Source organism: Drosophila ananassae, chromosome 2L (assembly GCF_017639315.1).
Source record: "Drosophila ananassae strain 14024-0371.13 chromosome 2L, ASM1763931v2, whole genome shotgun sequence".
Classification (NCBI taxonomy): Eukaryota; Metazoa; Arthropoda; class Insecta; order Diptera; family Drosophilidae; genus Drosophila; species Drosophila ananassae.
Genome location: NC_057927.1, coordinates 9,956,388 through 9,975,233, shown reverse-complemented (window position 1 = coordinate 9,975,233; position 18,846 = coordinate 9,956,388). Strand labels below are relative to the sequence as shown.

General features: G+C 43.6%; 5 protein-coding genes across 7 annotated transcripts; 2 read left to right on the top strand and 3 right to left on the bottom strand.

Moving 5' to 3' along the window:
* Positions 1 to 233: 233 nt before the first annotated feature.
* Positions 234 to 3,141, bottom strand: LOC6500891 (V-type proton ATPase 116 kDa subunit a1). Its single transcript, XM_001954081.4, has 4 exons — positions 2,873 to 3,141; positions 935 to 2,806; positions 641 to 884; positions 234 to 578 (listed from the first exon to the last, which is right to left on the bottom strand). Exons 1-4 carry the CDS (start codon positions 3,023 to 3,025, stop codon positions 313 to 315), a joined length of 2,535 nt encoding a protein of 844 aa, XP_001954117.1. The 5' UTR covers positions 3,026 to 3,141; the 3' UTR covers positions 234 to 312.
* A 1,588-nt stretch (positions 3,142 to 4,729) lies between these two features.
* LOC6500890 (V-type proton ATPase 116 kDa subunit a1) lies at positions 4,730 to 13,130 on the bottom strand. Of its 3 annotated transcripts, none has more exons than XM_014911291.3 (5): positions 12,939 to 13,130; positions 7,582 to 7,719; positions 5,635 to 7,521; positions 5,336 to 5,573; positions 4,730 to 5,274 (listed from the first exon to the last, which is right to left on the bottom strand). In XM_014911291.3, the coding sequence occupies exons 2-5, from the start codon at positions 7,696 to 7,698 to the stop codon at positions 5,009 to 5,011; spliced, it is 2,508 nt and encodes an 835-aa protein (XP_014766777.1). In that variant the 5' UTR covers positions 7,699 to 7,719; positions 12,939 to 13,130; the 3' UTR covers positions 4,730 to 5,008. The 3 variants fall into 3 exon arrangements, with proteins under 3 accessions (XP_014766777.1, XP_001954116.1, XP_014766778.1); XM_001954080.4 differs by lacking the exon at positions 12,939 to 13,130 and adding an exon at positions 10,432 to 10,681; XM_014911292.3 differs by lacking the exon at positions 12,939 to 13,130 and adding an exon at positions 10,530 to 10,681.
* Positions 13,131 to 13,960: 830 nt separating this feature from the next.
* On the top strand, positions 13,961 to 14,777 carry LOC6499695 (vesicle transport through interaction with t-SNAREs homolog 1B). Its single transcript, XM_032452361.2, has 2 exons — positions 13,961 to 14,239; positions 14,303 to 14,777. The coding sequence occupies exons 1-2, from the start codon at positions 14,078 to 14,080 to the stop codon at positions 14,510 to 14,512; spliced, it is 372 nt and encodes a 123-aa protein (XP_032308252.1). The 5' UTR covers positions 13,961 to 14,077; the 3' UTR covers positions 14,513 to 14,777.
* Positions 14,659 to 17,080, bottom strand: LOC6500889 (WD repeat-containing protein 37). The gene is made up of 3 exons (XM_001954078.4): positions 16,563 to 17,080; positions 15,933 to 16,500; positions 14,659 to 15,874 (listed from the first exon to the last, which is right to left on the bottom strand). Exons 1-3 carry the CDS (start codon positions 16,714 to 16,716, stop codon positions 15,127 to 15,129), a joined length of 1,470 nt encoding a protein of 489 aa, XP_001954114.1. The 5' UTR covers positions 16,717 to 17,080; the 3' UTR covers positions 14,659 to 15,126.
* Positions 17,081 to 17,316: 236 nt separating this feature from the next.
* Positions 17,317 to 18,795, top strand: LOC6499696 (cyclin-Q). The gene is made up of 4 exons (XM_001954077.4): positions 17,317 to 17,771; positions 17,829 to 17,973; positions 18,039 to 18,260; positions 18,321 to 18,795. Exons 1-4 carry the CDS (start codon positions 17,689 to 17,691, stop codon positions 18,648 to 18,650), a joined length of 780 nt encoding a protein of 259 aa, XP_001954113.1. The 5' UTR covers positions 17,317 to 17,688; the 3' UTR covers positions 18,651 to 18,795.
* The last annotated feature ends 51 nt before the right edge of the window (positions 18,796 to 18,846 follow it).

Sequence of the window (18,846 nt, the reverse complement as noted above, 5' to 3'; positions counted from 1 at the left end):
TGGGGTTAGACTTAAAAACACTGTCTTTCAATGCATCCTCGTCCACGGTCAAGAGTATGTTAGAATACAAAGTACGTGAATTTTGGGAAATGTCGTTAAAAAAATATATCTTGGCCAGCTGAAAAAGAAGCTACCAACAACCCCGCTAAAGTGTTTGGTTACTCTTGTTGACCCATAAGGTATTGGGTTACAATTACTTCTACCTTCTACTATCCCATTATAAATGTTTCAAATTAACTTTTACAATGCACTTTTATTAAAGTTTATAATGCTCAAAACATAGAATCCCTCTTAAGAGTGGATATTATTTATTTAATCATCCTCAACGACAACCAAGATATCCCTGAAGCTGAAGGGAGTGAAAGGATATCCAGCTCCAGTATAGAACTTGCTCATGAACTCCACCCAGTGAAGACGCAGAGTGTGCAGGAAGGCGGACAGGCCCTCCATCATCACCATGATGGCGATTGTGAAAAACTCCCAAATGGCAAAGATGAAGAAGAGCCAGATGGCGCCCACATAGCCATTCATTTGCAGGCCCAAGGACAGCACCATGGTCCAGAGTACCTCGGAAAGCTCTGAATATATAAATATTAGTTTGTCTTTATATTATATTTTTATAAATAAATAAAATACTCACGGGCATGGGCGAGGGACAGAGCCCACAGGCGTAGGTAAGAGGCTGTGTGGGAAATGGTACTGAGGATGTACTCGATAGTGTGAATAGCCTGATGGATCCAGATCTCACTCATCGGCTCATCATCCTCCTCACTGTGGCCGCCAGATTCATGGGACTCGGCAATTTCTGTTATGATGATCTCCTTTCCGGTGGCGATCTCAATTTTTTCAACTACTTCGTCAACCTCTACAACTGGACCAGCGGGCTGAAAAGATTACATATGTTAGTTTTGTTTTTAGTGGATTAAAAACTCACCCTTCCACGGCGCTGGAACTTGATGTACAGGGGCTTTCCTAGCAGAATCCAAGGGATGCACAATATGGCCACCACAAGGAAGATCATTTCGAGTTCGCGTTGAATGGGGAACATGTTGACATCACAGCCTGGACTGGCGGTCTCCGATTTGAAAAGAACCATGTCAATGAACATAATCAGCACCGATGGAGCACATCCAGGAGAATTGGCAAGAACATCGGTGGTGGGACTATATTTCACCCACTTGTAGAACATCATGAAGCACATATAGCCGAACATGAGCAGCAGGAACAGCACCTGTGGCACGAACTGCAGGATAATATAAGCATATTTCTTGAAGAACACAAAGTTCTCCACCGACAGGCAGACTCCAAAAGTCATGTGCAGCACTCCGAAGATGATGGATAACTTCATCTTGTAGGTGTTTAGGAAAATGATCTTGTTAGAGGCCGACTGCCAAATGGGATCGATGCCCATGGGATAAACACCATTTGTGGCCACCGAGGGGTTTAGAGTGAGAGTAGGGTTGGTCAACACGGTGGTCCGGTTGTAGACATTGACCCACCGGGTACCGAAGACATTGATGGACTTTGAAAATATGTCGTTGTAGTGGAATCCCGTATACATGGCAAACAAACCCATTAGCATGATTATGTAGCGACCGGCAAAGAAAATGTTCCAGATCTCGCCTCCTCGTTTCTTGCTCAGGCGTGTTTCATCTACGACCATCCAGAGACCCAACAGGAACAGGATGGTGCCGTGGCCCATGTCTCCAAACATCACGGCAAATAGGAACGGGAAGGTAATGCAGGTATACAGACCCGGGTTAACCTCTCGGTAGTTGGCAATTCCGTAGGCATCGATCAGATTTTGGAATCCTCGGGTGAACTTGTTCAGAGGGAAGTGGGTAGGGGGTTCCTTTTTGGTGTCCAAAACATTAATGAATGAAGGTATGGTGCTGCCAACGGTAGCTGATCCCACGGCCAAGGCGGCCTCCACCTGGTCCAGGTCACGTTTGGGAACCCAACCCTCTCCAATGAGGCACTTGCTGCCCAAGTCCACATTGAAAAGGTTCAGGGTGTGATAGATGGCCTTCATTTTCTTGATCGAAGCAGTCCAGTTCGGCAATTGCTTCAGGGCAGCTTTGAGGACACAGGTCCTGTGGTCACTCGTTTGGTTGATGATCGCCTGGAGATCGTCCAGACGAATCTTAACATTCTTCACCATCTCCTGGCGCTCGCCATGCGAACTAGGACAGGGATACATGTGGGCGTGGAAGCCGTTGCACACCTTCCTTATTCTGGCCTGCAGCTGGTCTCCCTGGAAGAAGACCACAAAGATGCTCTTGTGCAGGACATTTCCAGTTTTTGGATCCGTCATCGGTACATCCACTTCGCACTTGCGCAGAAAGACATTGCCCCTGGAAATGCGCCACAGCATCCGTTCGAAGGCAAACTCCCTTTCGCGATTAATTACTCCGGCCACGAATCCTAGGCGACCATTGGACTGCTCCGGGTCTCGATGGGTGCCTCGTTTGTTCAAATCAAAATTGTGAGACTCCTGATCGGAGAAGAACTGATCAGTGCGCTCCAGGACCTGGATCATCTCGTTTAACTCCAGGAAACTGGTCTGAAGGTTCACATTGTTGGCGGCCAGCTCCATGATCTCCGTCTCGGTCTTCTCCAACAGGGTCTCCAGCTCAATTATTTCACGTGGCTGAGGGGCCGGTGGGAAGTCTTCGATCAGGTCTAGTACCTTGTGACCTTCCTTGGCCAATTCGGAAATTATATAACGTATACGCCTCTCGAGTTCATCACAGCGACGCACTTCGCCAATAAACTTGCGCTGCTGGGCATTCACCTTTTCATTCAACTGCATTTATTAAAATAGGAAGATTAATTTTGCTTAATCCACAATTGTATCCTTAGGGAGACTCACATCACGAAACTGGATACAGCCCGCTTCGCCCAGAGCAGCAAGGGTATCGTAGGCAGCCTCTGGTTGCAAATACATTTGCACCAAGGACATCACCTCACTCCGAAAAATGCTATTGCTCTCCTGATGGGAGCCAAAGCTCCACCACTTGGACATGATTACTGATCCTGCTGCTCCTGCTGGGAGCTCCTGCTAAATATGAACCAAAATACGAACCGCACCTTCGAAGTGCAGGTGACGGACTGATCGGTTTGGTCAAGTGATTTCAACGGTGAAGCTTCTGTGGTAATAGCTGACCCACGAGCAACCTTAAGGCTTATCGACGAGGTGGAGCCCTCATGGATAATTATTTGGGGAACTGGTGCCATCCATCAATGTGACGGAATGCCCGTTTCCCCGATTTTGGCCAGACTTCTTCCCTTATCAACTGATAGTCTCCTATATCTTACCAGTTGGCATTAAAAACTAATTACTAGATAATTACGAAGTTGTCAGAAAACTGCATATATGGAGTGTTACAATGCAATGGTAGCCAAAGTCCACAAAATAGAATTTAATAAATACTTTTTAAAGAAAAATATCCGAGTTGAAATAAACTTTTATTTAAGCATACATGCAATCTCTGGGGGGACATTTTTGTGTTTTTAAGTTAAAGATTTATTCTGAAGCTGAAATTACTGGAATAAATATAAATTAAACCCCAAAACCATGCTACAAAATTTCCTTTGTTCTGTTAATAAACATATGCCCAAAAGGCGCAAACCATTAAAAACCTCCGATACGATTCTCAAGCCTTAAGAATAACTTAAGTGTTTCCTAGATAGCCTTACCGTCATTCTGCATCAAAATCCTGATACAAAATACTTTTTACACTTTTCGTCAATTTTTCCTGAACAGATCCCTTGAAAATGGGGCTTACTCCCCAATTGGCCCACGACAATGTCCATATCTTCTCCAATTTTGATCCGATCCTGAAGCGGAATACCTTAAACGTTTTCTGGAAGGATTTACCATCATTCTGCATCAAAATCCTGATAAAAAATATTTTTTACTTTTTTCGTCCATTTTTCCTAAACAGATCCCTTAGAAATGGAGCTCACCCCCAAATGGCCCAGTGAAATGTTTATATTTTCTCCAATTTTGATCCGATCCTCAAGCGGAATACCTTAAACGTTTTCTGGAAGGATTTCCCATCATTCTGCATCAAAATCCTGATACAAAATATTTTTTACATTTTTCGTCCATTTTTTCTGAACAGATCCCTTAAAAATGGAGCTCACCCCCAAATGGCCCAGTGAAATGTTTATATTTTCTCCAATTTTGATCCGATCCTCAAGCGGAATACCTTAAACGTTTTCTGGAAGGATTTCCCATCATTCTGCATCAAAATCCTGATACAAAATATTTTTTACATTTTTCGTCCATTTTTCCTAAACAGATCCCTTAAAAATGGAGCTCACCCCCAAATGGCCCAGTTAAATGTCTATATTTTCCCCAATTTTGATCCGATCCTCAAGAGGAATACCTTAAACGTTTTCTGGAAGGATTTCCCATCATTCTGCATCAAAATCCTGATACAAAATATTTTTTACATTTTTCGTCCATTTTTCCTAAACAGATCCCTTAAAAATGGAGCTCACCCCCAAATGGCCCAGTGAAATGTTTATATTTTCTCCAATTTTGATCCGATCCTCAAGCGGAATACCTTAAACGTTTTGCTGGGTGGATTTCCCGCCATTCTGCATCAAAATCCTAACTTCCTTTTAGTCTGCATCAAAACCTAAAACTAAAATATTAAAAACAACATGGATTTTTGAAAAAATTAATGAAATTAACTTTGAAAATCAAACACTCTCGCTGTTCTCTTCTTTGCTGCATATTTATTACAATACGTATAAGTATTTATTTATAACAATGAATATCAAATTATTGCTTTTGAAACAGTTTTTGAGAATACTAGGCACAACTCAGGTGAGGAATACTTTAAAAACACATGGAATACAAACAAATGTGGGAAGAGCACCACAATACTGACAATATCCAAAAAATAAACAAAAAAATAAAAACATTTAACAAATAATCGGGGGGAAAACAAGGTTCGCTGATAATTGTACATAGTTTGAGCACATTCGGATGGATTTACTCCTCATCCTCGCCATCCAGGATGGCCTTGAAGCTGAAGGGCTGGAAGGCGTAGCCCAGACCCTCGTAGAACTTGCTCATGAACTCCACCCAGTGAAGACGCAGGGTGTGAAGGAAGGCAGATAGACCCTCCATCAGGACCAGGATGGCAAGGGTGAACAGGCACCATGCGCCAAAGATGAGGAACAGGCCGATGGCACCACCCACACCAGACATCTTCAGACCCAGGGACAGCACCATGTTCCACAACACCTCGGAAAGCTCTGCGAAAAGTAAAAATATATTAAATCCACCATTTGGATACTTTTTTCGGGAAATACTTACGAGCATGGGCCAAAGACAGAGCCCAGAGACGCAGGTAGGAGGCGGTGTGAGAGATGGTACTGAGCACGTATTCGATGGTGTGGATGGCTTGGTGGATGTAGATTTCGCTCATGGGCTCATCGTCATGGCCATGGGCGCCACCACCAGCACTCTCCTCGTTTCCGGAGAACCCTGTGGGCAACGGGGTCTCGCCTTCAGCCAACTCCATGTTGCCAGTCAACTGACCATTGTGGTTGGCCTGTTGGAAGAGAAGGAGTTACTTAAAACCGAATACAGATGTATTTTTATAGCACACTTACATGAGCTTTGTTCTTGCGTGTGAATTTGATGTAGAGGGGCTTGCCCAACAGCATCCAGGGAATGCAGCACAGGCCAATCAGGACAAACACCTTCTGCAACTCGGGCTGGGCCTCGAACATGAACTCATTGCATCCCTTGGGGGGAGGAGTGTTCTTGAACAGCATCATGTTGATGAACATGATCAGCACGGAAGGAGCGCATCCAGGGGTCTCGGGCTGGAAGCTAGTCTTGGCATTGTAGCTGACCCACTTGAAGAACATCATGAAGACCATGTAGCCGAAGAGCAGCAGCAGAAACAGAATCTGGGGCACAAACTCCAGGATAATGGATGCAGGGCGCTTGAAGTGGGTGAAGTTCACCACCGACATGCAGACACCGAAAACCATATGCAGCACTCCGAAAATGATGGAGAGCTTCATCTTGAAGCTGTTGAGGAAGATGATCTTGTTGTCGGCCAGCTGCCACACGGGATCAAGTCCAAACGGATACACGCCCTGGGCAGAGGTATTGGGTGGAAACTGCAGGCTGGGATTCGTCAAAACGGTGGAGGTATTGTAGTTGTTCACCCAACGCGATCCAAATACGTTCATTGACTTTGAGAAGATGTCGTTGTAGACAAATCCAGTATAGCAAGCAAACAGACCCATGAGCAAAATGATGTAACGACCTCCGAAGAAGATGTTCCAGATCTCACCGCCGTTGCGGATGCGAGCCAGTTTCTTTTCGCTGAGCACCATCCAGGCGCCGAACAGAACCAGAATCAAACCGTGGCCCAAATCGCCGAACATCACAGCGAACAAGAAGGGGAAGGTGATACAGGTGTACAGTGCGGGATTGCACTCCCTGTAGGAGGCCACACCATAGGCATCAATCAGGTTCTGGAAGCCACGAGTGAATTTGTTCGTCCTGTTGAAGGTTGGTGGCTGCTCATTGGTATCGATCACGTTCAGGAACGAGGGAATGGTGCTGCCCACGGCGGCGGATCCGTCCGACAGAGCCTTCTGCACAATAGGCAGATCCTTGGTTGGCACCCAGCATTCGCCGATCAGGCACTTCTTGGTCACGTCCATGTTGAACAGATTGAGCGTGTGGTAGATGGCCTTCATTTTCTTGACCATGATCGACCACGACGGCAGGTTCTTCGACACGGTGGCCAGAACACGGCTACGGTGATCCTCAGTCTGGCTGAGAACCAGCTTCAGATCCTCCAGGCGAGTGCGGACATTGCGCACCATCTCCTCGCGCTCGTTGTGCGAGCTGGGGCAAGGGTATAGGGAGGCGTGGAATCCAGTGCACACCTTCTTGATGCGGTTCTTCAGCTGCTCGCCCTGGAAGAAGGCCACGAAGACGGTCTTGTAGATGGGGTGACCAGTGGCTGGATCGTTCAGGGGCTCATCCAGATCGGAGCGCTTCAAGAAGACGTTGCCCCTGGAAATACGCCACAGCATGCGCTCGAAGGCGAACACACGCTCCCGGTTGATCACACCAGCCACGAATCCCAGACGACCACGGTGCTGGGCGGTAGCCTCATCCACTCCGCCGGCACGGTTGGTGGAGTCCAGGTTAAGCACCTCCTGGTCGGAGAAGAAGCCCTGGGTGTTCTCCAGAACCTTGCGCAGCTCGGTGAGCTCCAAGTAGTTGGACTTCATGTTCACCTCGTTCTGAGCCAACTCAATCATCTCCGACTCGGTCTTCTCAAGATGAGCCTCCAGATCGATGATCTCACGTGGATTGGGGGCACGAGGAATATCATCCTGGATGTCAGGCAGGACGATGCCGTCCTTCTTGATCTCCGTTTCGATGTACCGGATCTTCCTCTCCAGTTCATCACAGCGCCTCACCTCGGTCACGAACTTCCGCTGGAAGGCGTTCACGTTGACATTCAACTAAGGGTAAGAAATAGCTTGATTAATTTGGTTTTTTTTAAAGATGTAATCCTTGCTTACGTCGCGGAACTGCACACAGCCGGTTTCACCCAGCTCCGAGACGGAGGTGTATGCGGCCTCCGGCTGAATGAACATTTGGCACAGGGCCATTTCCTCACTTCGGAACATGTCCCCCATCTTGGCGACTGTTTACGTTCCCTGTGGATGAAACAAATAGAAGGTGGAAAGAATGGGTTAGTTTCAACATTCAGCATTTCGCATTCCGCAGACTAGCAATTAAAATAAAGAATAGCTAGCCAACGTGATTTGTTTTTCGGTCTGGGCCCCGAAACAATAAACAAAAACGCAGAATTTTCGAATCTCACCCTTGGATTTACCAAATAAATTGCTCCAAAGTATTTAAATCTTCTATGTATTTTTTAATTTTTAAAATTAGACACATAAGAAATAATTAAATGCCTCTGATATAATATAATTTCTTTTAGTGCACATAAAAGCGTCTTCACCCCCAATAAAAGCATATAGTATGTATATTTATCTACAAAATTCGCTGGCTGGCTTTGCTAGCCATTTAATTTATTTGTCTTTCATTTGTTTTTCTTTGGTGTGGAAAGACAATCACTCTATTTTCAGTTCCATATGGTGCTCGAAATTGGCAGAAGCACATCACTGGGTAGGTTTTCCGCCAAGTCGGAGAGTTCAACCAAATAATTCAATAAAAGCTCAATATATTTTAGGTTCCCGAGTCACGTTCATAAAAAATTAAGCAGTAATAGCACGTAACTTCGATTTGATCGTTAAGAAAATATAAAAATTGTTATTTTGTTTTTTGAATATTTGAATCCACAAGATTATAAGATCGTAGAATATTGATTCTTAGATTTAGATTACTTAATCGTACTTGTGTTTGTACAAATATATTAATAGCTTAGGGCTACGTCATACAAGAACTTTTTTGTTACTAACCAGAAAACAACTCTCAAAGGGAATGAAACATTCTGTTCGAGGACAAAATTTGTGATTTTTTCTTGGTTTCGAGATTTTTTCAAGTTTCAATATTTGCTGATAAAAAAGGCAGCTGCTCTGAAAATGTCACTCTCGTTGTGTACTTTACGTCGCAGTCGTGAGTTATTTGCTTAAGTTATCTAAAATTCCCTGCAATATTATTTACAGCTCAAGAAAATACGTCTTATCGCCTTTTCGACTCATAATGCACTCTTCCAAGTTCCAAGTAAAACTGACAAAAAATATTACAGGAAAAACATATGCGGGCATATAGATACAAATCATACAAGATAGAAATAGTGGCTGAACGAATGAACTGATAATTAACTCTTTATCGAAAAGTACCAGGCCGTGTGCAAATGGAGTTGACTACTCCCAAAATCGGTGGAACTCTGATAATGTAAGCAATTACTGTCTTTGATTTAATTAGGTCGCCACTCTGAAGTGACGCACTTGTGCAGGGGGTGGGGCAGGTCCTGGGCAGGGAATTAGTCTGTGGTCTGGCTCAGAATGTACACACAAATGACACACACAGTCAACGACACGGCGACGTCAGCCCCGCACATTATCGAACTTTAATGGGTCCCTGGTCCCCATTATGGTTCCCGGTCCCCCTTTTCCCCAGGAGTGAATTAGCTTTTGCTTTTTCGCCGTAGCTATAAAACGTATGATGTGTTATATGTGATGTGCTACATAAAATCGTATATAAGTACATGAGCAACATGCACTGAAAATATTTGGTACTAATATTCATAACAAATATTTTTTTAATACATTTTTAAATAAATTTCAACATAGATTCATAAATTTAAGACCAATATCATATGGTATAATCCTGTTGCAATTAAAAATCATAAACTGCTTTCTTCTCAGTGTAGGGTCTTTCAAGTCATTTGTAAAACAGCATTAAAATAACAAACGATGGCCCCAGACTATTGGCCAACAGCCAGATGGAAGAGGACGTCATAGATGGCCAACGAAAACCCCCAGACATTGTTGCCTGCTTTTAGATTCATCAATCACATGGCCAAACTTTTGCAGTAGCTACTGTCGGATTTGAACTGGGGATTCGCGTTCCCCCATATCATGAACGGTATCAAGTTCTCCGGGGAATGCGATCCACTTGATGCGCCCTATCGCCTGTTGCTTCCCTTGCCGGCTCATATCTTGTGAACTGTTCTAGCCTTTTCAGCTCTTTTTTTCGCTTACTTTGGCACTTTTATCAGTCCAACAAATAAGTGGAATGGAGCTTTGTTGTTCTTCTCTCGCGTTTTATGAGCAAGAGCCAATAGCTGGGGTGTCGCCAGTACGCTAATTATAGCAGAGTCATGAAATTCGCAGCCTTAATTGCTCTTACTATTAATTACGTACATATATGAGGCCATTTGCGGGTCATTAAAGATGATATTCGTATGTGAGCTGGCCCATTGTTTCAACCTATTTTTATCGCATTGTTAGCAGACTATTGGCGTGTGGCTAAAACAGAAGCGCTGAGAAAACACCTCCATTATGGACTGGCCTCTAATAAAATGCGGCTAATTGCCAATAACTACCAGACCCTGTATGCGTTGAAGGTTATTTAAACTTTGAACCATTTTAAAGAGTTATCAACGAGAACAGACCAAACTAAATTGCTTGCATTCTTAATTGAATCAATGATAGATTAAGGTTTTAATAAAATGCCGCTCCTTTGATGTCTTTATCGCCTTCCAAGGCGGAAATTTGCTTAGCCCGGACACAAACCAATACAGTCACTGCAAAATGATATGCGGGCAGGTGTTAATGTGTAAGTATATATTGTATATATACAGGTTGAACATTCCACAGACAATGCAATTGGGGATAAACTAAATTCTCAGACAAACAAAACATTTCATTGTAAATATTTATTTACTTCGGACTCACTTTGTAATTGAAATCTTATAAACATTCACAGTAGCCAGAACTCATACGATTGTATTTCAAAACCAGTTAATTGAACAGGTAATTCAGATGTAACTCGCCTGTTGGACTGCTTTTTGACGATTCGACGAGGGCACTTTCGTTTTAATAAATTCAACAAAAACTAAACGAATGAATATCCAATTGCCCAGCACAACACGCACAGCTCGAACACGAAAAAACACTGAAACTGAGTGGCTGAAAACAAAAATTGAAATAAAATTGTGGCGGCGGTGGCGATAGCGCAGCTGAATCAACCGATGTGAGCTAACTGTAAACCAGTTCAACTTCAAAACAACAACTAAGCGCTAAGCAACGTCGCCAATGCCGTTTGCTCCACCCTCCTCTCCCGCCACCAGCCCCCCAGCTCCCTTTTGGCTGGTCATTTTCGTGAGTGGACTCGGGTGTGCCCTTGTATGTGTGGGTGCAGGCCCCAACTCAATACAGTCTAGCTTCTATAAGCTTAATCAGTATTTTTGGAATACAATTCCGAATTCAAAATGTCACACTATTTTATTTTTAATTTAGAATAATTTTAATTTCTAAGATGGAGATTTAATTTCTAAGATGGACGTAGGTTTCTAGCAATAAAAAGGATTAAAATAAAGCATACTTTTGAGCAGCATAGATACATTTTAATCTCAAAAACTTATCTGTCAATCCTATCTGATTATTTTTAAAATTGTCGTTCAAATCTAATAGTCCGTTATCTCAAAAATATATATTTAAAGGAAAAGTCTTCTATTATTAAGAAAAAAACCCACTTAAGCACGTCTAACTGTAGTTTATATGCTGGTATTGTTAGAATTGCTGCTCCTGGCTGACACACGCGAATTGTGGGTGAGCCTTAATCACATTTAATCGAAGTGAGAGAGGCAGAGGATAGGGAGACGTACAGTCAGAGAACGACATTGTCAACCCCCTTTTTGGGGGAGCGGCCCACGCCCATGTGTGGGTAGGCTAATATCGCTACGAAGTTTCGTTAACTTTTTCGCTCTGTTTTGTTTGTTTCTCTCACTGAGCTTCCCTCTCGCTGCTATTTGTTTTTAATTCGTTTACGAACTTCTACTTTTTTTTTTTACTATGCCTTGTACTCAATTTTATGACAATTCCATTTTTTCCACTGCGGGTAATTAAGAACTCGCCAATGTATATAAAATCACTATATACTGTGCGTATGTACATGAATATGCCACATATGGTGGCGATCGCACGGCTCAAGGCGGTAAAAATATATAGATGTACCAGTACCATATTTATATATACAGAACAGACCCCTCACTCATCGTTTATTAACGCCAATTGTCAATTGATTTTCTTCAATTCCGTACCTCGAGCTCTAAAAGCCTTTTTTAGGCACGATAATTATCCATTCACACTTAACTACTAATTTCTACAAACCCACAAGTAAAGTTTTCAAAAACACTTTTTAGAAAAGCTGTGCCTAAAAAAGGTTAGAATTTTTGAATTTCTAGCTTGGCTTTTATCGAGGGTTCTGAACAGCAAAACTTATTCAATATTGAATGCAGTGATTGAAAAGCAATGCCTGATTACTTCCGAAAAGCTTGCACTGGAGAGTTACGTAACTGGAGATCACGGCTCGAGTGCAGGGGTATTATAAATTAATACCCCAGACGACGACCACTTGTGAACCAAATACTATATACTCCAGATCAGGGATTTCTAGATTTCTCGACCCGTTCAGATTTTCCATTCATAAACGGTGCCCGCTCCGTTGCTTTGGCTAATCAGCAAAAGTTGATTGATCGGTGGAAGTACTAAAGATAATTTATAGAGCAATCCATAAATCATAATCGACTGGAATTTATTGGCTGCTATTTGGAGCTACTTGAGGTACTCAAGTCCAGCTTTTTATTCTTGGCTGCGCTGTTTCCTCTCCAGAAGAAGAAAATAAAAAAGATTTTCCACACAGCTGCTGAGGAGCCTCGAAAATATCACATGATATTGTACCTCATGATTGCATAAAACTCGAAAACTCGCGACTCTGTAAGAGAGCGCGACTCACAGATACTCGCAACACTCATACTGACTCACCCCGCTACTGACGTTGGGTGCGTATCTGAGAGATACCCGCGGTTTCAGCTAGAGATAGAGCTACTGTAGCACAAGTACGAGTATCTGAGTATCTCGCGCTCTGACTTTAGCTGTGACTTTTGGCAGGTGGGAGCGGTGTTTGAACAGCGGGTCCCATGACAGGTGAATCGCCCCCCATGACCCGCCTCCCCAGCTTAGTAGTCGCTTTCATTAGCCAGATATCACGTGCTGAAAGTGCAGCCAATGTATCTTTTGTTGGAATTTCTGGTCCACTCCCTAGCTTTTAGAGCACGTGTTTGAATTAAAAAACTTGAATAACACTTTTGTTTGCCAGAAACTAGACGACATACATTTTTCGATACAAGACTGGCTGCCTTGAACCCGTTCTGCTCGGATTATTCGGTCAATTCGCTTACCTTCTTAGCTCCGAAAACGCTTTTTAATGTCAGAGACACCAGATTCGATTCCCGCGAACGATAAATTTAGAACTTGTTTGTTGCCGTGCGAGAGTATCTGTATTCGTGACGGTGTATCTGTATCTCAAGCGGAGAACACGTCTGCCCGCCGCAAGCGATCGTCTGCGTTTAAATTTGGCACTCGCTGCGACGACCCGAGATCCCCAAAGCGGTAGTGCCTATCCGTGCTGTCGTCTCACCACTCTCTCGGTTCTCTCGGGAAACGGGCATGCTAACTATGTATGATCAGGGCTGTTATCAGGCATTAGAAATCGAAAAATACTCGTACTAAAGTCGAAATCCTCGAGTAGAACAAATGTTCAAATGTCCGCATTGCGTAGCCACCCTCCTCGTTGCCTCCCTGCGATCAAAGGCACTATCAATTTAAATTAATAACGCTTCAACCGAGTAATTCCCTGGTCTAGATAAGACAAGTTGATATTGACAGTTGTTTGTTTTGGGTTTGTCAGCATAATAAATCGCCCCTTTTGTCCGGCCCAGCAACTTGGTTAGGGAAAGAAAGGACCACTAGCCAGACTAATCAAAATTAATAGGAATTGATAAATATAGACGTTACCTATTTCTATTTTTGAATGTCTTTCCACTCGAGACTGCCATCGTTTCCAGCAATTGATCATTTCTTTACAATTTTAAACATTTCATTTCCTTTGTAATCCAATTAATTTATTTTATTAAAACTTAAAAATGTATTGAATATTGAAATATTGAGCATTGTAAATATCGAAAATATTGGGTACAATTTACTTCAAATAGATTTGAAATATTTATTTTCTTCAAGTTAAATATTTTTTTTTAATATTTATATTTTTATATCTGCAAAATCACAAAACGTATGTCATTTCCGAACGATTAGTTGTTTGGCTGGTATTAGACATGATATAATATAATAGGAAATTTTAAATTTAAATTTGAATTTAAAAATCAACAGGTGCCATTCACAACGAAAGGAGAAAACGCGTTAGCCCTTCCCTTACATTAGTCAGGACGGTCACACTTTGCCTTTGTTTTGATTATTATACTATTCATATTTTTTGCAACTATCAATACGCATTTAAGTTACTCTAAATTTATCTGAAAGGATGTCCAACGCCGGCTACAGCCAGCTGCCCATTGGCAGTGGCGACCACGAGCGACGACAGGCTCAGTTGGTGGCCAACACCTACGACGTGCTTCAACGGACGGGGGAGAGTATCCAACGCTCTAACCAGATTGCCATTGAAACTGAGAATATGGGGGCGGAGGTAGGTTCCAGAAAAATGTACATATATTAACGTATTAACTTTTATGATCCTTGACCGTCATAGGTTCTGGGCGAGCTGGGAGAGCAGCGGGAGTCTCTATTGCGCACCACACGCCGATTGGAGGATGCCGACGAGGATCTTTCCAAGTCTCGAGCCATCATTCGGAAGCTAAGCCGGGAGGTGCTCTATAACAAGATCATTCTAATACTCATTATCGTGCTGGAAGTGGGCATCCTTATCGGGCTGCTGGTGCTTAAATTCGTGCACCTGTAGCTCTGAAGGTTATTCTATTCCAAAGACACGCAAGATGGTGGTCGTATTTAAATCGTTATAACTTGTATCCATATTGCCTTAACTGTAAGCTACTATATAATAATAAATTTTTGTTTTTTCTCACAAAAAAAAAACAAATTTATTAATTATGATATACCCGGCTATAAATCGGGCTAATGATTATGTTTATTCAATGTTTGGTATAACGTCAATGCCTTAGACACCTAAAATATGTATTTGATAATAAAACACAGATAAAATTGGAACTGGAAGTCCACATTCGCATCCCCCGTATCGCTCCGATTCCAATCCCAACCCCCATGTACATATATGCTATAACAATGATAGTTTGTAGTACATGCAGCACGTGAATGCCACGACTATTTGGCAAAAGCAACGATAATTACACTCATAGGGCGACATATAGATTCTAAAACATCTTGAAAGAGTCTGCATAATACTTGAATACTTGATCTATAATAAACGGCTACACATAAGTACGAGCATCCCCGGAGAATGGTCGTTTCGAGATACAAGACATTTTGCGGAGCACGGCTCCTGCTCCTCCATAGTCCTTATTTTTTATTTTTAGCAGCTCACTGCTTCAGCCACCTTCAATTGTCCTTCGGGAGGACGATGGACCAGCCAAAGACGCGACGATCGAATCCGCAGGAGAAAAGGTCGCAATCCAACAAAGGTTCTTCCGCCCAGGCCACCGACGACACCATGCGTCGGTGGCCCTGCCGACTGGTTCTCGGTAACCTGGCCACACGTTGGCCATTCAAATCAAAGAGACGAATTTGCCGATTGTCATGTGGGATGGCAATTATTCCTCCGGTGGATACGGCCAATCGATTGACTGAGGAATCCGTGCGAATTGTGGCCAGGGCGGAGCGCATATTGCGCAATTCCCAAACTTTAATCGTCCGATCATCAGACCCGGACACAACCTTGTCGTCCCTGGCGAAGACACTCGACGTGACGGTTTCTGTGTGGCCCTGAAATACAGACACTGCGGGAATAGCCTCGCGGAAGTCCCACAAACGGAAAGTGGTGTCCCTAGATGCGGTAACCACCAGTCGCTGTGTGGGATGGGCCGAAACGTGTGTTAATTCATGGTCATGGCCAGTAAGTGGCTGCAGCGGCTGACCAGTCTCCACGTCCCAAAGAATGGCCGTCCTATCCCAGCTGCCTGTGATAATCTGGTCCATGGAGGAAAGCCAGTCGGCGGCCACAACCACCGATAGATGACCACCTGGGCCAGTAAATTCGCAGAGCGGTGTGCGCAGCGTGTCTACGCGATCGCGGTCTTCAACCTGTTCGTCGCTGTCGTCTAACTCCTCCTCGGATGAGTGTCCTTTCCTGAATGATTCATTGATTCAGTCTAAGATTGTTTATAAAGTTTTTCTTGATTACTTACTTGGGCACCTCCCAATTAACGGCCGCCTGCCAGATGTGAGCGGTACCATCTCCACTTCCGGTAAGGACAAGATCCCGTTGCTGGTGAAACTTTATGGAGTTGACAGATCCTGCGTGCCCCTGATACTGCAGCAAGCACCTGGCACTTTCAACGCCCCAAATGCAAGCTGTATGATCAGCAGAGGCTGTGCCTATTATAGGTTGACCTGCCTTGGCGGCCACCTGCCAGATTCCGTCCTTATGGCCGGCGAATTCTCGCACCACCGTGCTGACCACCGTTGGAGCTTTAAAGCTGGATACAATGCGACTCGTCTGGGCCTTGATCTTATTGCTGGCTTTGGCCTTGCTGCCGCCGGTGGCGCTACTCAGTTTGGCCTTCAGTGTTTTGTGTGTGCTAGACGCAGCGGCAGCCAAAAAGCTGGCGCCTCCATCCTCCGTTTGTATGGGTGGCGTGGCTAGAGCTGTGGACGAGGGCTGAGCACTGATGACTCCGCCGGCGGTAGATCTCTGCTCCTGCTGGGGTTCCTTTAAGTCCCTGTTGCTTGTGGCATTATCCAACTTTTCCTGCACTGTAATTATTGGATAGCTTAGCTGGGATAGCTTAGTACTTCCAGAACTAAAGACTACTTACAGTGTTGATTCTCCAGGTAAAGCTGCTCGAACTCCCGTTCAATCTGAGTGAAAAGGTAATGAAGGCGTGCCCGAAACGGTGCATCCTCGGGCACGGTAGTCACATCTTCCGTCAAGCTGGTCAGACGAGCAGCTCTCGATTTGGTTGCTTTCATCTTTAGATTCAGTTTTCCTTCTTTGTTTTGTGTATCTGGCAAACGCTTCAAGCGTTCAGAGTTTTCCGCTTCCTGGGGTTTGTGGGTGTCCAATTGTGGGAATCCAATTAGCGGACACTGTTGAGGGTTTAGCCCTGTTATTGATCCATCTTCCACTGGCTGTGGCGGATTTGTTGCTTTCGCTGGCTCTTAAAAATGTAACTGCTGCAGAACTTGGTTTTCGCAATGATAATAACTGTATGTGTGGGTGGAGGGGTGCAATAAAAAACAGCTGGCGGCGATGGGGGAGCTATCGATAAGTCAGTTATCGCTCATTACACTAAGAAAAATTTGACAAACTCAGGGTTGAAATATAGTAGGATATATTCCATGTAATAAAATAATATATATTCTATAGGCACGACTTAAACGAAATGGGACAAGCAATTATGGGTCAAAATAAAATTTATTTTAATGTCCTTTGCTTTCGCCAACATTCCTATATCCTATATTATAAATAAGAAGCACCTAATGGGAGTTTGAATATTTGTTTAACTTATTTGATTTAAATCTTAAATAACAGCCCTATATAGCTGACTAATTTAAATATTTCAAATTTTGTTAGCCAACACTGCCTAGACCAGATGACTATAAGGAAAAATATGGGTCGCCGAATTGGAGTTTTCCAAACAAAGTTGGCCACCATTTTTGTGAAATCCTATCAGCTGACGTTTAGCCGGTCACTCCGTTAGTTTTCCTGAGCGCATCAGGTAACAATCTCACTCTCAATATCGTTGCACTGCATAGTGTCTGCACCGCTCGTTTTTCAACTTCGTCGAACCGGTTTAGTGGAGTCTCGACTTTTCTGTGGCGATTCGGAATCTGATTGACTTCAGATTACAGCTGACCAGAGCGCTGCAATCAAGTCTTGTTAGTGGCAACGAACTCACAAAGCGCTTATTTTATTTGGATAAATAAAACCTTTGTATTACAATGAAGAACGTTTTGGATGTAATGTCCCTGCAGCAGCACGTGGAGTCGAACAAGGCACAGACCGTCAAGCCCATAGACTATCGGTGAGCTAGGACCTCCGACTAAAGTAATCATGATCCACCATTACCACCCCCTTTCAGCAAGCTAAACAAGCCTGGACTGGTCCCCCACTACATCTTCGAATGCGCCGCCAAACTTAAAATGAAACCTCTGACGGCTGCCTGTGCTGCCATTGTCTATCATCGCTTCTTTCGCGAGGTGAAGCCCAGTGACTACGATGAGTTCGTAAGTACATATACTAAGCTCCTATCTTAAATGCTCTTTTACTTGATCCTATACCTCTTACCCAGCTAATTGCGGCTTCGTCCCTTTATTTGGCTGGGAAAATCAAGGATGACGAAACCGTTAAGATACGGGATGTGATCAACGTGGCATATTGTACTTTAAACCGTGGTAGTACTCCACTGGATCTCAATGATGAGTACTGGTCGATGCGCGATGCTATCGTCCAGGCAGAGCTTCTTATAACCCGCACTCTGGGCTTCGATCTTAATATTGATCTGGCTCATAAGGTAAGAGGCTAGCATTTATTGAGATTATCACTCCACAATAATTGCATCTATCATTTTCAGTATCTTCTCTACTACATGAAAACCCTTCAAGACTGGGTAGGCCCCGAGGTCTGGAACTCGGTTCCTATCGCCAAGGCGGCTGCCTCCTATTTACAAGACTTCCACCACAGCGCCAATATTCTCAAGTACAAACCCACCCATGTGGCCATCGGTTGCCTCTCGCTGGCCCTGCAAACCTATGGCGTTCAGGTCCCACTGACTGACGAATCTGATGAATCTTCCATGTGGTACAAACCATTGGTCAAGGACTTCACCCGCGAGAACCAATGGGAGATAATCGAGAATGTGATCGAGGTGTACAAAAATGAGGCATTCCTTAAAGCCGCCTAATCTCTCTTTTAAAAAAAAAAGTTCATCGCCATTCGAATTTATTTATTTCCCGTCTTTTCCATTCATAATGTCTTGTTGCCGCTCACACTGCATGCTCGAATTTCCATTGCCGCCCAAAAAATAAAAATCAAGGATTAAAATGCAATGTTTATTGTTATTTATTTTCGTTAATTTTTTTAAAGAAAATTTGTCATTA

What these genes read in the sequence shown, in the direction of transcription:
- LOC6500891 (XM_001954081.4), bottom strand. Translation starts at nt 3,025, where the DNA reads ATGTCCAAGTGGTGGAGCTTTGGCTCCCATCAGGAGAGCAATAGCATT. An exon ending in GCTGTATCCAGTTTCGTGAT is followed by an intron (nt 2,807 to 2,872) that starts GTGAGTCTCCCT and finishes TAATAAATGCAG; the next exon opens with TTGAATGAAAAGGTGAATGC. An exon ending in TCTGTCCCTCGCCCATGCCC is followed by an intron (nt 579 to 640) that starts GTGAGTATTTTA and finishes TTATATATTCAG; the next exon opens with AGCTTTCCGAGGTACTCTGG.
- LOC6500890 (XM_014911291.3), bottom strand. Translation starts at nt 7,698, where the DNA reads ATGGGGGACATGTTCCGAAGTGAGGAAATGGCCCTGTGCCAAATGTTC. An exon ending in GCTGTGTGCAGTTCCGCGAC is followed by an intron (nt 7,522 to 7,581) that starts GTAAGCAAGGAT and finishes TCTTACCCTTAG; the next exon opens with TTGAATGTCAACGTGAACGC. An exon ending in TCTGTCTTTGGCCCATGCTC is followed by an intron (nt 5,275 to 5,335) that starts GTAAGTATTTCC and finishes TACTTTTCGCAG; the next exon opens with AGCTTTCCGAGGTGTTGTGG.
- LOC6499695 (XM_032452361.2), top strand. Translation starts at nt 14,078, where the DNA reads ATGTCCAACGCCGGCTACAGCCAGCTGCCCATTGGCAGTGGCGACCAC. An exon ending in CTGAGAATATGGGGGCGGAG is followed by an intron (nt 14,240 to 14,302) that starts GTAGGTTCCAGA and finishes TGACCGTCATAG; the next exon opens with GTTCTGGGCGAGCTGGGAGA.
- LOC6500889 (XM_001954078.4), bottom strand. Translation starts at nt 16,716, where the DNA reads ATGAAAGCAACCAAATCGAGAGCTGCTCGTCTGACCAGCTTGACGGAA. An exon ending in TTACCTGGAGAATCAACACT is followed by an intron (nt 16,501 to 16,562) that starts GTAAGTAGTCTT and finishes CAATAATTACAG; the next exon opens with TGCAGGAAAAGTTGGATAAT. An exon ending in GTTAATTGGGAGGTGCCCAA is followed by an intron (nt 15,875 to 15,932) that starts GTAAGTAATCAA and finishes TGAATCATTCAG; the next exon opens with GAAAGGACACTCATCCGAGG.
- LOC6499696 (XM_001954077.4), top strand. Translation starts at nt 17,689, where the DNA reads ATGAAGAACGTTTTGGATGTAATGTCCCTGCAGCAGCACGTGGAGTCG. An exon ending in GTCAAGCCCATAGACTATCG is followed by an intron (nt 17,772 to 17,828) that starts GTGAGCTAGGAC and finishes ACCCCCTTTCAG; the next exon opens with CAAGCTAAACAAGCCTGGAC. An exon ending in CCAGTGACTACGATGAGTTC is followed by an intron (nt 17,974 to 18,038) that starts GTAAGTACATAT and finishes CCTCTTACCCAG; the next exon opens with CTAATTGCGGCTTCGTCCCT.